The 15,307-nt window shown below is 33.7% G+C and overlaps 1 protein-coding gene across 5 annotated transcripts in view; it reads right to left on the minus strand.

The window, feature by feature from the left end:
- The window catches only part of SENP6 (SUMO specific peptidase 6), a 112,612-nt gene that overhangs the window by 24,519 nt on the left and 72,786 nt on the right, over positions 1-15,307 (minus strand). For 4 of the 5 annotated variants that reach the window (XM_076003178.1, XM_012743141.3, XM_012743137.3 and 1 more), the window contains 6 exons: positions 12,284-12,317; positions 11,715-11,909; positions 10,175-10,401; positions 8,181-8,290; positions 7,944-8,060; positions 86-205 (listed from right to left, as the gene is read on the minus strand). In XM_076003178.1, coding sequence (XP_075859293.1) covers positions 86-205; positions 7,944-8,060; positions 8,181-8,290; positions 10,175-10,401; positions 11,715-11,909; positions 12,284-12,317 — 803 coding nt within the window. Of the gene's footprint in view, positions 1-85; positions 206-7,939; positions 8,061-8,180; positions 8,291-10,174; positions 10,402-11,714; positions 11,910-12,283; positions 12,318-15,307 lie in introns of those variants that run through there. The other variant, XM_076003179.1, reaches the window with a different exon arrangement.

Below are 15,307 nucleotides of genomic sequence, written 5' to 3' on the forward strand. Positions count from 1 at the left end.
TTTTTTTCAAATATGTGATTTTTTTACTAAGTTAAATTTGAGTGACATACTATATCTGTGAAAATATTTTCAGAGTTTGACTTACGACAGATTAGTTGTTTCATGATTTCTCCTTTCTCTCTGATTAAGGCGTTTATAGAAGAAAGAACTAAATATATGAATTCGGTCAGCTTCTTCTTTCTTCAGTTTTTCAAGCACCAAATATCTATTTTACACAAAAATAATTCAAATATAATGTAACTATTCATTTTACATTAAAAAGTCAATCAATTATCAAATCTATTTAGCCACTACCATCAATCGCTATTCCTTAGAACTGAAAGATGTTATCAGCAAAGTTTACTTCATATTCTAGGCAATGATAACCACTAGATTACCTTCAGGCAATATAAAGTGATATTTGAGAGTAAAATTATAATTTGAAATGTTTTAAAACAAGGGCACATCTAAATCAAGAGTGAAGGAAGCAAATGTCCACACACAAATTTATACGTAAACTTTCATGGCAGCCTTATTCATAATAGCCAAAAAACATAAACAACAAAAATGTCCATCAACTGATGAATGGAAAAATAAAATGTGTTATATCCATAATGTACTATTCAGCAGTAAAAACAAATGAAGAGCTAATACTTATGATAACACAGAAGAACTTTGAAAACATTACACTAGGTGAAAGAAACTATTCACAAAGGACCACATGTTATATGACTCCATCTACATAAATTATCCAGAATATGCAAATCCATACAGATAGAGATGGAGACTGCTGGTTGCCCAGGGCTGGAGTAACGTTGAAGGGTAATGGGGAGTGATTGCTAATAGGTATTAGGTTTCTTTTTGAGGTAATGAAAATGTTCTAATATTGATTGATTCAACTTCTGAATATACTAAAAACCACTGAATTGTATACTTTAAATGGGTGAACTGTATGGTACATGGATTATATCTCAATAAAGAGATATGTATTATTTATTTCATTTTAAACAGTTCAGTTAATAAACCATGAAGACCTAGCCATATACTACTTTTTATGAAAATAGAAACAAAATAGAAACACATACAGTGGTTAGGTTGTAACAATGACTCATTAAAGTGATCTTACATTGGTTCTAATTTTTCTCTGTTTTATTTTTTCTATAGATCTATATCAAAACAAATAGCAATGGCCCTTATATCACATCACAAAAGGAAATTATGATACATGAAATTTAATTGTTTTATGTTACAAACTTTCTCATAGGAGCTAAGCAAATTCAAACTTATAACCATATTCATCTTATCAAAGTGAAGATGTATGAAAGACTGTGAAAATCTTAGACAGAAACAGCAAATGCTTAAGAGATTTGTCCTCCCAGAGTGCACATTCTTGAGTGAGACCTGTTACTTTTATCGTTAACATTTGATAGTTCCAAAGCTCAAGTTCTAATGAAAAGGACATAACTTAAAAGATTCCTTGCTTTTAGGCAACTCAGTGTGCCCCTACACACTGAAATATTATAAGACAGCAAATCAGTTCAACTCTAGTTTAAATAAACTGCTGAATTCTATAATAATATCCTCAAAATAGAATGTGTAGTGAATTAGCTATGAGTCCAGGGACTACCATATGGATAAACCATGCTACCTTTGCTGGCCTAAACTACAATGGTTACTTTGTACAACTGAACCGAATAAACAAAGGGATAATTTGATTTAAAAAAGGAAAAATATCTTTAAGAAAACTATTTTATTATGTAAACAAATTTATGCCTTTTAAAGTAACTAGTTTTGTCTTTCTGATATACAACCATAACAATTTCTGTGATTACAGGTCTGAATTTTTTAAATGCATATGTGTTACAACTATTAATTTTAATAAGAACAATTTTAACTCTTATTTTATTTATTTATTTATTTTTTTGAGACAGAGTCTCACTCTCTTGCCTGGGCTAGAGTGCTGTGGCATCAGCCTAGCTCACAGCAACCTCCAACTCCGGGGCTCAAGCAATCCTTCTGCCTCAGCCTCCCAAGTAGCTGGGACTACAGGCATGCACCACCATGCCCGGCTAATTTTTTTTATATATTTTTAGTCAGCCAATTAATTTCTTTCTATTTTTTAGTAGAGATGGGGTCTCGCTCTTGCTCAGGCTGGTTTCAAACTCCTGACCTTGAGTGATCCGCCAACCTCGGTCTCTAGAGTGCTAGGATTACAGGCGTGAGCCACTGTGCCTGGCCCTTAACTCTTATTTTAGAATTAAAGGGAAAATCCAAGTTTATTACAAAAATTTATGGGAATTTCTTCCATTTGGTTACATTAATTTCTATTAGAGCATAAACAACTTAAACATTGAATGTTGTGGTGAAGCTATTCACTTGCTATTTCATAAAGTGGAAAACCTAATAACACCACCATGACTTCTGTAATTATAAGACAAAGTTAAAAAATGATTTTAAGGTTAATCTGCAACTTTATGAAAGTGATTTTTTTTTTTTTTTTTTTTTTTTTGAGATAGAGTCTCACTTTGTTGCCTAGGCTAGAGTGAGTGCCGTGGCGTCAGCCTAGCTCACAGCAACCTCAAACTCCTGGGCTCAAGCAATCCTGCTGCCTCAGCCTCCCAAGTAGCTGGGACTACAGGCATGTGCCACCATGCCCGGCTAATTTTTTCTATATATATTAGTTGGCCAATTAATTTCTTTCTATTTATAGTAGAGACAGGGTCTCGCTCTTGCTCAGGCTGGTTTCGAACTCCTGACCTCGAGCAATCCGCCCGCCTCGGCCTCCCAGAGAGCTAGGATTACAGGCGTGAGCCACGGAGCCCGGCCATGAAAGTGATTTTGAAAATAATTTTTTAAAATAATCCTTTTCTTCACTGCATTAACATTCTCCGGATGCAATGCCCTTCTACTTCTTGCAATGTTGGTAAACTCTGTTTAAAAGTTTGTTTATAATCATTATAGTAAGATTTAGAAATGGAGAAGAATGAGCCTGGTAGTAGGAGTTACTCATTTTATTAGTGAATGTTAAAAAAGTTTCCTCCCATGAACAAGGTGTTAGTTAAGAAAAAAAGGTTCCTCTTTTTAAATCACATATGATTTTTAAAAATCATGAATTTTGTTAGGCTTCATTTATTATTTCGTATGTAGATTTGCACCAGAGAAGGCAGACCTTGAAGGTAAATTTAAGTTTATTATGTAAAATTTGTTTTAAGATGTAACTGTAAAATATGAAGCAGCCTCCTGAAAACATTAATAGTCAGGATCATAAACAAGTAAACATAAAATCTCTATTATAATCTCTACTATAATATAAAAAGTATAGATTATTTGAAAATAAAATAGACTAAACTACAATGTAAAATATACAGGACTTCAACTCATTTTTTAGATTCAGCTAAATGCTTTCAAAAACAAAAAAATCATTTTAAATATAAATACTTAAATAGGTTAAAGTAAAGGGGTAAAAGAAATATATACCATGCAAATGCAAATCAAAAGAAAGCTGAAGTAGCTATATTCATTTTGATCAAAACAGACTTAAGGACAAGGAAGACTATCAAGGATTTAAGGGGAGACATTACATAATGATAAAGAGGTCAATTCTCCAAGACATGAATATGTGCCTATTAAGAGTTTCAAAATAAATGTGGCAAAAACTGATATAGGTTTGAAAGGAGAAACAGAAAAATTCATAATTATAGTTGGAGATTTCAATGACCCTTTCTCTAGTTGATAGAGCAAGTAGGCAGAAAACCAGTAAGGACAAAGATGACCTGAAAAGCACTATCAACCAACATGACCTAACTGACATGCATAGACCACTCTATCCAACACCATATGTTCACTTCTGGCTTTTCAGTAGCTTGGTTTGTTAAAGTAGTATATATTCGGACTGAGAGAGAACTTTTTCTATTTAAGCTGTGATAAAACATAAAATTAACCATCTTAACTATTTTTGAGTGTACAGTAGTATATTGAAGTATACTCCCATTGTTACAAACAGATCTCCAGAATTTTCTCATGTTGCAAAACTGAAAATTTATATCCAATAAATAGCAACTCTTTTTCTCTCCCCACCCCCCACCCAGTCTCTGGTAACCACCAATTCTATTTTCTGTTTCTATGAATTTGACTACTTTAGAGCCCTCATATAAGTGGAATCATATAGTACTTATCATTTTGTGAGTAATTTCACTTGGCACAATACCTTCAAGGTTCATCCACGCTGTAGCATCTTTTTTAAGGATGAATAATATTCCATTGTATGTATATACCACATTTTGCTTGTCCATTCATCAATGGACAGTTCAGTTATTATTTCTACCTCTCCACTGTGATTAATGCTGCTATAAATATGGGTATGCAAATACCTCTTCAAGACTTTACTTTCAATTCTTTGGACATATTGTTATGAATCACTTAATGACAGGGAAATGTTATGACAAAGGTGTTAGGCGTAGTTGTGCAAACATCATAGAGTGTACTTATACAAACCTAGATGATATAGCTTACACAAACCTGTACAGCATGTTACTGTACTAAATATTGTAAGCAACTATACCGCAATGGTTAGTATCTGTGTATTTAAACATAGAAAAAGTATAGTAAAAATACGGCATTATAATCTTACGGGATTGCAGTCGCATATGTGGTCCATCATTGACCAAGATGTCATTATGGTGCATGACTATATACTCACAAGTGGGATTGCTAGATCATGTAGTAGTTCTATTTTTAACTTTTTGAGGAACCTACATATTGCTTTCCATAGCAGCTGTACCATTTTACAATCCTATCAACAATGTACAAGGTTTCCAATTTCTCCATATCCTCACTAACACTTCTTTTCTTTTTTTTTTTTTTAATAATAGCCATCCCAGTGGATATGAGTTGATATCGCATTGTGGATTTTGCTTGCATTTTTCTGATGATTAGCAACCTCAAGCTTCTTGGGCATTTATGTGAGGTGACTTAAAAAAAAAAAAAAGAGACAAAGTCTCACTTTACCACTCAGGCTGAGTACAGTAGCACAATCACAGCTTGCTGTAGTCTCGAACTCCTGGGCTCAAGCAAACCTCCTGCTTCAGCTTCCCCAAAAGTGCTGGGATTACAGGCATGAGCCACTGTGCCCAGCCAGATAACATCTTCTGACTCAGCTATGAAGAACTCTGTTTAAATGTATTCCTGAATGCAAGCGTTAGATTTTAAAGGGGTCTTGCAAAGTTAGGCACTTAAAATCTAGGGCAGTTTCTCTTATCACAAAGTATATGACACATTTCATCTCACTGAAACATATTCATTCCATCACTAAAAGGAAAAATGGTGCCCTTGAAAAGGGGATATAGTTAACCTAAATAGAACATATTATACTCATGTTGAGTAGATCCTGTTGGTTAATAGTGTTGAGTTCTTCCATATCCTTGTTGATTTTCTTTCTAGTTGTTCTATCAACTGTTTAAAGAGGGTACTGACATATCCAGTTGAATTACATGTTTCTCCTTTCATGTCTACCACTTTTTGCTTCACACATTTCATACCTCCATTGTTCAGTACATATATATTTAGGATTGCTACATTTTCTTGGTAGATAACTCCTTTATCAGAAGTTTATCAGATATTAATTATCCTTGCCTTCTTTTGACTAATGCTTGTATGGTCTATCTTTTTACAATCTTTTCCTTTTAAACGATGTGAGTTTCCTGTTAAGATATTCATGTCTACATTCATTGAATTGCAGACAGTTCATTGATCCTTTCCTCTGTCTTCTCCATTCTGCTAGTGAGCCCATCCACTGAAGTCATTTCAGTTTTTGTATTTTTAGTTCTAAAATTTCCATTTGCTTTTTCTTTATATTGCTTGATATTTTCATTTGTTTCACACCTGGTCATTATGTTCATCAAATAATTTTTATGATGGATGCTTTAAAATCTTTGTAAAATAATTCTCAGTGTCGAGATCTACTGATTTTCTTTTTCTCATTTAGTTTGAGATCTTCCTGATTCTTGGTGACACAAATGATTTTCAGTTGAAATCTGGACAGTTTGAGAATTATAAGACTCTGGATCTTATTTATTGCTGGCAACTATGTAGAACTATATGGGTCTTATTTAATTCTTGTGTCTTAGCAGGCTTCCTCTGACACTACACTCCAGTGGGTAAAGATGGATGCCGCCAAGCAAGCTTGGAAGTACATGTTCTCTCCTAGATCTTCATTGATATTGGAGGGCTCTTTGCCCTTGATGGGTAAAGCCTATTGTGGTGGAGCCTCCCCAGCAGGCTTCCACTGATACATCTCCATTGGAGCAGAGGGGTAACTTGTTGCCCTAGAAACAGTGTAGGCTCTACACTTGATTTTAATTACCTTAGGGTCATTGTGACCTCAAAATTATTCTTAGCCCTTATATGCCCTGACCTCTGCTATATTGTTTCCATTGAGTATATCCTCCTTTAAAGCTTTCACCTCCTTTGATTTCACGACACCACTCTCTGGATTTCTCCTTACCCCTCAAACACCTTCAGAAATTATTCATGAGAGCCTTTTTATTCTCTGTCTCTTAAAAGTATTTTCCAGGGTCTGTCCTTGTATTACTTTTTCTCATTCTATATCCCTACCCAAGCAATTTCTCATAATTAAATAAAAACCTACAAAGCAAAGCTTCCTAAATCTATGTATCTCCAGGCCAGAAGTCAACTGACCTCTAGAACCATATTTCAACTGCTTGTTGGCACTATCCCTTTTGCTGTATCACAGATATCTAAAAGGGAACTCATCACTTCCCCACTCAAGCCTGCTCTGCTTCTGTACTCAACATCACTTAGCAGGTCTTACAAGCCAGAAAACCAGGAGTTATCAGGCACCCATTTCTCACCTTCCTAATACCCATTTAATCAGTACTGGAATCCTGCTAATTCTATATCCTAAACAACTCTATCTCATAAAACATCTCATGATTTCCTCTTCCACTTCAACTAAAATGCCTTAATTAAGCTTCTTAAATCACATTAATTCTCTTAATTTCTCATTTATGCTTCTACAATCCACATGTCTATCAAAATGGTCTTAAGGAAATTCAATTATGATATTACTTCTCTGACCAAAACTTCACTCTCTATAACAATGTGGGTTTTTTCCACCAAATTGTGAGCTGCAACCATTAGGAGGAGGTTACAAAATCTATTCAGATTTCAACACTAGTTCTTTAAAAATTTGTTTTTTCAATGAAATACATTAAAAGAAACTAGAAAATATTAGAGAGTACTGGCCATACTGGTGCTAAGTTCTGTTTTGTTTCATATATATGCCCATTTTATACCACAAACTAGTAAACACATACAAATTTCATATGTGTGAACACACTGCACACAGGTACATATGTATGTGTATAGTGGGTCATCACATAAGCTCTCCTACAAAAGCTTCCTGGTCCTTCCTATCTTCTAACTCCCAAAGAGAATGAAGCATTCACTCATCTGTTGTGTCTATACCATGTTAATGCTTCTATCATTGCTTTAATCCCATTTATGTTTCCTGTAAGACCACAAACTTCTAATATAGTACCTGGCACACAGCTGGTACTTCATGAACATATACTGAAGGAAATGAGTGAATTCATACTTTTGTACTTGCTCAACATTTACCAACCCTATTTGCTAGGGCCTGGCATGTATTATCTCATTTAATTCTTACAACTCTTTCAGATATTGTTCTCATTTTTATTGTTTTAAATTTATTTTAAAATATTCTTTATTTTTAAATTTTTTTTCTTTTTTCCTATAAGGAAGTGAAAGTGGAGTATTTTCTCATTTTTAAAACATGGAAACACATTAAATCACTTCCCAAATGCCACACAGGAAGTGGCAGTGATAAAATTCAAAACCCAAACAATCTGACTCTAGAAAACAAAGATAAACAATATGATAGAATGTTAAACATTTGCTAAGAGGTTAGTAGAAAATTAACTTACTTCAAATAAAAGTCTATAATAACATCATTTAAAAATTCGCCTTCATTTAGACAGTGCAGATCCTCATTAGTAACAGAGATGCCACCCTTAGCTGGAGGTGGTGGATATACTATCAACCTATACAAAAAAAAAAAGAAATAAGCAAATAAATCTCTCTATATAGATATATACCACTAAAATGTAATAAAACAGTTAAAGAAATTTAAGAGCATTGCATATGTAAAGGAAGTTTCTCACTTTTCTACTGGGCCAATGAAGACAGTGTGGCTCTCCCCAGTTTCTTCTTCATCATCAAAAAACTGGAATTCCTGTTTGTTTCTAAGTTGTATTTTAGATTCAAAAGATACCTAGTAAAAGAAATTAAATCGGAAATTCACAAAGTCAATTGGGAAAATTTTCAATAAAAAGAATAAGTGCAGGCAAGAATGGTTTTCGATTAAAAATATAAATCTAAAAAGTATGCATGATATTTAACAATAAATATAAGAAACAGACAAAACAGCCACTCTAGACAGTGATACTCTCCCAGCTTATATAATAATGGTTTTCCAGTTACTTATTTCTTTAAGATCTCAACTAACCATATTAAATTAGCTTATGTGAAAGATGGCCTTACTAATAACCTATCTAACAGAGGAAAAATAACCTATCTAACAGAAAGTAACCGAAACAAACGCACAGTACAACTGCCCCCTTTGTTTTGTATAATTAAAACACCTGTGGTCTAACTAGTTATCTCTAAGACTTCGTTTTTCTCAGCCTCGAAGAGCCTGAAGCAGATAGTGGGGTGTGACCTATCTGCTCCACCTCTCTGCCTCAGTTCTTGCCCCCAAAACCAAATTTCAAGGACTCAGATAACCCAGCCTCACAGAGAAAATAAAAAATAAAGAACTCCCTGACATTTCACCACTCCTTCTGTTATCCCCCTCCCTAAAGCAGGTGGGGGGAAAAAGCCATTTTTACCCTTTAAAAGCACCAAGCAACTTTCTTCAGCCGCCTGGCATTTTCACTCCTTTCTCTGTGTGCCTTGGCCACTCCCTCCTTCTCTCTCTCTCACTCTTTCTCGGGAAAATACATAAACTTTGTACTTTTTCTACCCTAAATTCTGTGTGAGAATTCTTTCTCAAACTCGCCATGAGCACCTAGTAAGTTTCTACCCTAACATTATGCTAACAAAATTCAAAAAACCTTTCAAAAAACCAATGTGGTTTTTTTCTCCTAGCAGAAGAGGCCTACTTATGTTCAGTGGCTAGGCAATTAAGTGGAAGGAGAGGCCCAGGGAACACAGCCTAGTAAGCTTTGGCCCTCTACAAGACTAAATAAAACAGGCAGTCCTTAGAGGGAAGAGCCTTCCATCAAAATCTGAGTTCAATCCTAGTTGCCTTATGACTTCAGTTGCTCTTTTCTTCCTCTGGCATTATCTCTTGTAGACAACTCTGCAAAAGAGGGGAACGATTCCACTTCTTCCTTTTGCTTTCTTGCCAACCTACTAACTGTGTGAACAGTTCTTCTCTGGTAAGGGCTTGCTCAACTATTACCATATGTCCATATTTCCAAATTTGTAACCAGGCTGAGAGATTTAGACCCAATAAATTACGCCAGAAAAATTCAGGTGCCATGGTAGGAGATAAATATGGAATTTTAAAGTTATATTTGTATTGTTATTTGATATTATACTATGCATTACGGTAGTACTGTGGCCTTTGGTTCAGGTAGCTTCAGAGTTTCTTAACTGCATGAGTAACAAGTAGTTACTCTAGAACTGGATACATATTTTGACAATCAAGGTCAAACAGTTATATATTTTTCATTTCCCAAGTTTTGAACCATGTATGCCTATGTTACATATATATGTACAATACATCAAGAACCAAAATTCCTCCAAACCCAAGACAAAGAATAACAATCAATTTGAATGTAGCAATGCAAGTATATGTATGTTGGGAACAGGGTTCGAAGAAAAAAGGAGAGGAAAAAAGATGAAAAGTAAAGATAAGACTAGAATGTGGAGAACCAAAAATATTTCTGAGACCTGTATCAAGTACTAATTTACACCTACCCACCATTGTTGTGACCCAAGATAGTTTACACATCACATATAAAAGCAAATAATTATGAAATGGAATTTAAAGATTTAACACTGAAATGAGCAGTATTGTAATACAACATACTTCCTGTTAAAACTACCCATTATTAAAAAATTATTTAAAAACATTTAAAAATATAATTACAGTTTTAATTTTGTTTTCTTTTTGCACACAACTTCCTTTGATGCTCTCTTCATAGGTTCTTGTACAGGCAACAAGTCTGCTATTGGCTTCTTCAAAGGGGATTTTTGCAAAAAAATTGGAAACGTTATTCTTTATACCAATCTCAGTAATGATATTTTCAAATATCATATTTCTCTGAGGATCAAGGCCATTTTGAAAAATTAAAATTATATATCGTTCTTCCAAACCTGAAAAGAAACAAATATTACTATAAGTCTAAAAGAACAAAATAAGTAAACAGATAACTTAAAAAAAGAGTAACAACTAATTATTTCCAGGAACCCTAGCATTATATCTACAACAATGTTTGGCACAGAGTGGATACACAATAAATGCCACAATAAAGACCAGCGAATATTACCTGGCAATGTCACCTAAGTTATTAAGAGAAGGGAACCAGGATACATTACTCTAGCAATAGCTCAAGAACAAATCTATTCATGATTGTAATAATTTACTTCACCCCTCTGGGAGGCCGTGGTGGGCGGATTGCTCGAGGTCAGGAGCTCAAAACCAGCCTGAGCAAAAGCAAGACCTGGTCTCTACTATAAATAGAAAGAAATTAATTGGCCAACTAATGTATATAGAAAAAAATTAGCCGGGCATGGTGGCGTATGCCTATAGTCCCAGATACTCGGGAGGCTGAGGCAGCAGGATTGCTTGAGCCCAGGAGTTTGAGGTTGCTGTGAGCTAGGCTGATGCCACGGCACTCACTCTAGCCTGGGCAACAAAGTGAGACTCTGTCTCACGAAAAAAAAAAAATAATTTACTTCACCTAATAAATTCTAAATCTCTTCACAGTCATAAAACATATCGGTTAACATTTTTGTCAAACACAAATAGGAAACTGTCAAGTGAACTGGAAGTATCTCTAGAAAATTTAACTGCAAAACTGCTGTTCACTATGGTGCCAACTCCTGCAGCTTCAGTGGTAGCTAACATTTATTCATCATTAAGCGGAAGCAGCAATTACTGCTGAAATGTATTTACTTTATAAGCAGGCAAGCCATGCCATAAATGTTAGCGGTGAAGGGAAACAAACCATAGAATCACATCTATATACTGGAAAGACTAAAGACCCCATTCCATGAACATGAAAACTTCCTATTCAGGCCAAGTTTCAAGGACTCCAGATTTATATGGTTTATTTAGTTAATATTCTTACCAGTTAAAAAAATTCACTTTACTCAGACTACACAATGTGAAAGAGTGCAGATCTTTTGAGTTTTTCTTCTCCTCCACCCCACCCAATCTTTTGAGTTTTAATCCATTTTGAAAACTTCCTAAAGGGGTAAACCTAGATTTTACCTTCAGCTCTACCACTTTCTGTGGGTTCTTCCTCATCTCCAAAATGGAGGAAGTAATATCCACTTAGCAACACAGCTGTAGATAATACAAGGACTGTAGATAATATACATCTAAGGCCATCTATCAAAGTGCACTCATATTCTTCTATTCCACAAATTATATTTATTATTACAATTTGTTCTACATAACTTACTTGTTAATTTACTCATTCCTTTACTATCATTCCAAACTTTATCCTCCTTATTCATCTGCAGTTGCATGCTCAGCTTTTGATAAACTCCTGGTATCGCCTGAAGAAACACTACTGGTAATTTTCGGACATTACACCATTCACATTTGGTTAGATCAGAGGTATTTAAAGTAATCTTTACAGGATCACATTCTGGTTCTGAAGGAAAACATATGGAAATGAAAGAGGAATCAATTCTTAAGAAGGCAAAATCACAAATGCAGGGTATTTGTGAGGAAATATAAGTTCACAGTCAAGCACATATTTATTATGCTGTGTAAATAATAACTCTTATAGTAAAAAGAAAAATCTTTATAACTACCTTAAAGAGACTTCTACATTTTTCCCATATGAAAAAGGAGTTTTAAAAAGTCAGGCTTTGTGATATTACATAATGAAATTACTAAGATATTATGCTCTTTGTTAAGAAGATATCTTAATGAATTTTATGAATATAATTTAGTCTTTTATTCCTGTAAAGTGCTTTAGTGTAAATAAAGCTTTAGTAAATAAAAAGATATAAAGTAGCTTACCATCTAGTTGTATCTTGATAAACTCTAAACAAAACTAAAAAATAAGATAGATTAGTATTCATCACAGACTTATAAAGATTTTGCTACACATACCCCAACTGACATGTTATTTGGACCTTAAATCTTTAGAGGGCAGAAAAGCTAAGCCATCTACCATGTGCTTAAATACAAGATGAAATTATTACTGCCCCTCCCCATTTCTCTCAGAAAGGCAGGCTTCACCTTTTTTCTTCAAATATTTAGAACATTTCTTATATTACTGGTTTATCTCTTAAAACCTCACCAAGAAGTTGACATAACATTACAATGAACACCTCAATACTCCTAACCTAGACTCACTGCTAATATCATGCCATATCTCTTCTATCACTTTCTACACATATACTCACTTTTCCTTTGCTAAACCATCACAAAGCAGGTGGAAGACATCATAACATTTCATCCCCAAATCATTCTACATGTATCTCACAAGAACATTCTCCTTTACAACCAAACATTATTAGCACATCTAAGAAATCAAGATTAACTTCAACACATAATTCATACTCAAATTTCCCTAACTGGTCAGAATTGTCCTTTATTGTTATTTTATTTTTTTCCCAATCCACAGTTCTGTCAAGGCTACATTTATCTCTTCTGTCTGCTCCAATCTCAACCAGAAACTTGCTTCCCTCTGTTCTTCATGGCATGGGCTTTAAGGAATCTAGGTTCTGTTAAGGAATTTAAGGAAGTAGGTTCTGAATAACATCCAATACCCTGGACTTGTGTTTCCTTGTTTTAAAAATCAGGCCATATATTTCCAGCAAAAACAGCACATAGGTGATGTGCTGATATGCTGTCCTACTACTGATACAAGCTTAATCACTTAGATAAGGCAGTGACTGCCAGGTTTTTCCACTGTAAAGATACAATTTTCCCTCTGCAGCTGAAAAATCTGTGTAGAGATACTTGAAACCCTGTGAATATCCTTTTCCCTAATAATCTTTCACCCAATGGTTTTAGCAGCCATTAAAGATCCTTGCCTGAATCAGTTATTATTAGTTATAAAATGGTGATTTTCTAACTAATTATTTCAATGTGGAGAAGATACATTAAACCTGATACAACCTAAATTGATAATAATTTTTCATGTTTACAGAAGATAAGATAATCCAAGAAAGGTGGCAAGTTCTTTGAACTACATTTTAAAAAGGACAGATTGATATACAGAGGGATGAATAGCTATATGAAAAACAAATTTTACTAAAGCTGATGGTAGAACTTAGCTTGGAGGTATATAAATGTTCAGCATAAAATTCTTTCAAGTTTTCAGTCTGAAAATTTTCATAATGTAAAAAAAGAAAGGAAATACGAAATAAATCCAATAATTACTACAATAATTCCCAAGTCTAAAATGTCACTAAACATACCTTTTAAAGATTGCATTTGAAAGGAATACATTAAATTGGTTTCAATAAAAAGTAACACATTATTTGGGGATTATCAAAAATGAGTACTTGTAGCTTGGGAAACATTTCAGCACATGTAGAAGCTGAAGTTATATGCTTTAGAAAAATGTGTTACACGACTAAAAAGTGACAATAATAATGATAAATAAGGATACAAAACATTTAAATAAAATTGTTGCATGAGATGAAGGAATTGAAAGTTATGTCTAAATATTTGTGTATGACTAAATTACACACACATCAACACTGTAAACAGACACTGGGCTATTACATCTACATCGCAAAAGTTTCTAAATTTAAATTGGCTGAAAAATGAGGGACTGCTTTATATTTCAGCATATGTGGAATTACTACTAATGTTAAGCCATCTTACTTTCTAATGGAAGTATTTAATTTTAAGTAAAATCAACACTTCTAGATAGTGCCAATTTATCACTGAGTGGATTCAAAATGATTAAATTATCTAATAATAAGACTGTGGAATTTTATAAAACATTTAAAATAGTAAAACATTTAAAATCTGTTTCTCAGATTAATCATAACTTGGCAGATAAATCATTTCACTACAAAACATAAGGAAGTTATGTTTAAGAACAAAATATCAAATAGTCTTTTTAATCACACCATATGAAGAAATTACAGATCCACTAACTGTACTTCAATGAAGAACATCCTTTAGGAAAATTCCATGCTACAAGGAAGGTTAACACCACACTGCAAATTTCCACATTATATTTTTTGGCTAAATATTTCATTTAGCACTTTAACTTTTAAAAAAGCATTTCAAGATATTTTATAATACACATATTGTCTTTTACTTCTTCAATTAAATTTACCATGTTTGTCTTCACTGCAGCATATATAACCTGATCTGTAACTTTTATAAAAAAAGAATTCAAATTTCAATATAGTTCTTGATAGATACTTTTGAGACTAAACATGCAACTTCAATTAAATGTCTAAATCATCAGCAAAATCTAACTCATCAAACAAGAGTTATAAATAACTGTTTTTATGTGGGAGAAAGCCATAAAACTTTCAGGGTACTCACGCAAATTTTGGAGGTACAAAGTGACATAGAGTGACATTTTTATTAACTGATGGAAACCAGGAAAGATAATCTGGCTATGGAGGCTTGTAACAAAACAGGAATTTCATAAATCCCTGAAAATCTTGACATATGTTACAATGTTACTGACCGATAAAGGGTGGAGAGTTCATATATAATTTTCTTTAAATCTCTGGGGTATTTCTGCAACTTTACAGTTGTTAAACTGTGGGAAGCTGAAATTTTTTGAAGGAAAAGAAAAAATTGTTGGATTCCCAAAGAGTTTTGCTCTGGTAAGAAACCAAGTTCATATTTTATTTACTCCTACAAACAAACCTATAATTTGTTTTCTTTTGATCATATTATATCCTAGAACTATGAACCCTTACCAGAAAACAAATAGATAGTTCCTCACTGTAATTTAAATAATAATAAAACTACTTTTTAACTTTCCTGCTGAGATAAAATATGTTCTCTTAAAAATACTGTTTTATGTGTAACAAACAGTATTAGGAGACAGTGTTTGGA

This window comes from Microcebus murinus, chromosome 5 (assembly GCF_040939455.1).
Source record: "Microcebus murinus isolate Inina chromosome 5, M.murinus_Inina_mat1.0, whole genome shotgun sequence".
NCBI lineage: Eukaryota > Metazoa > Chordata > Mammalia > Primates > Cheirogaleidae > Microcebus > Microcebus murinus.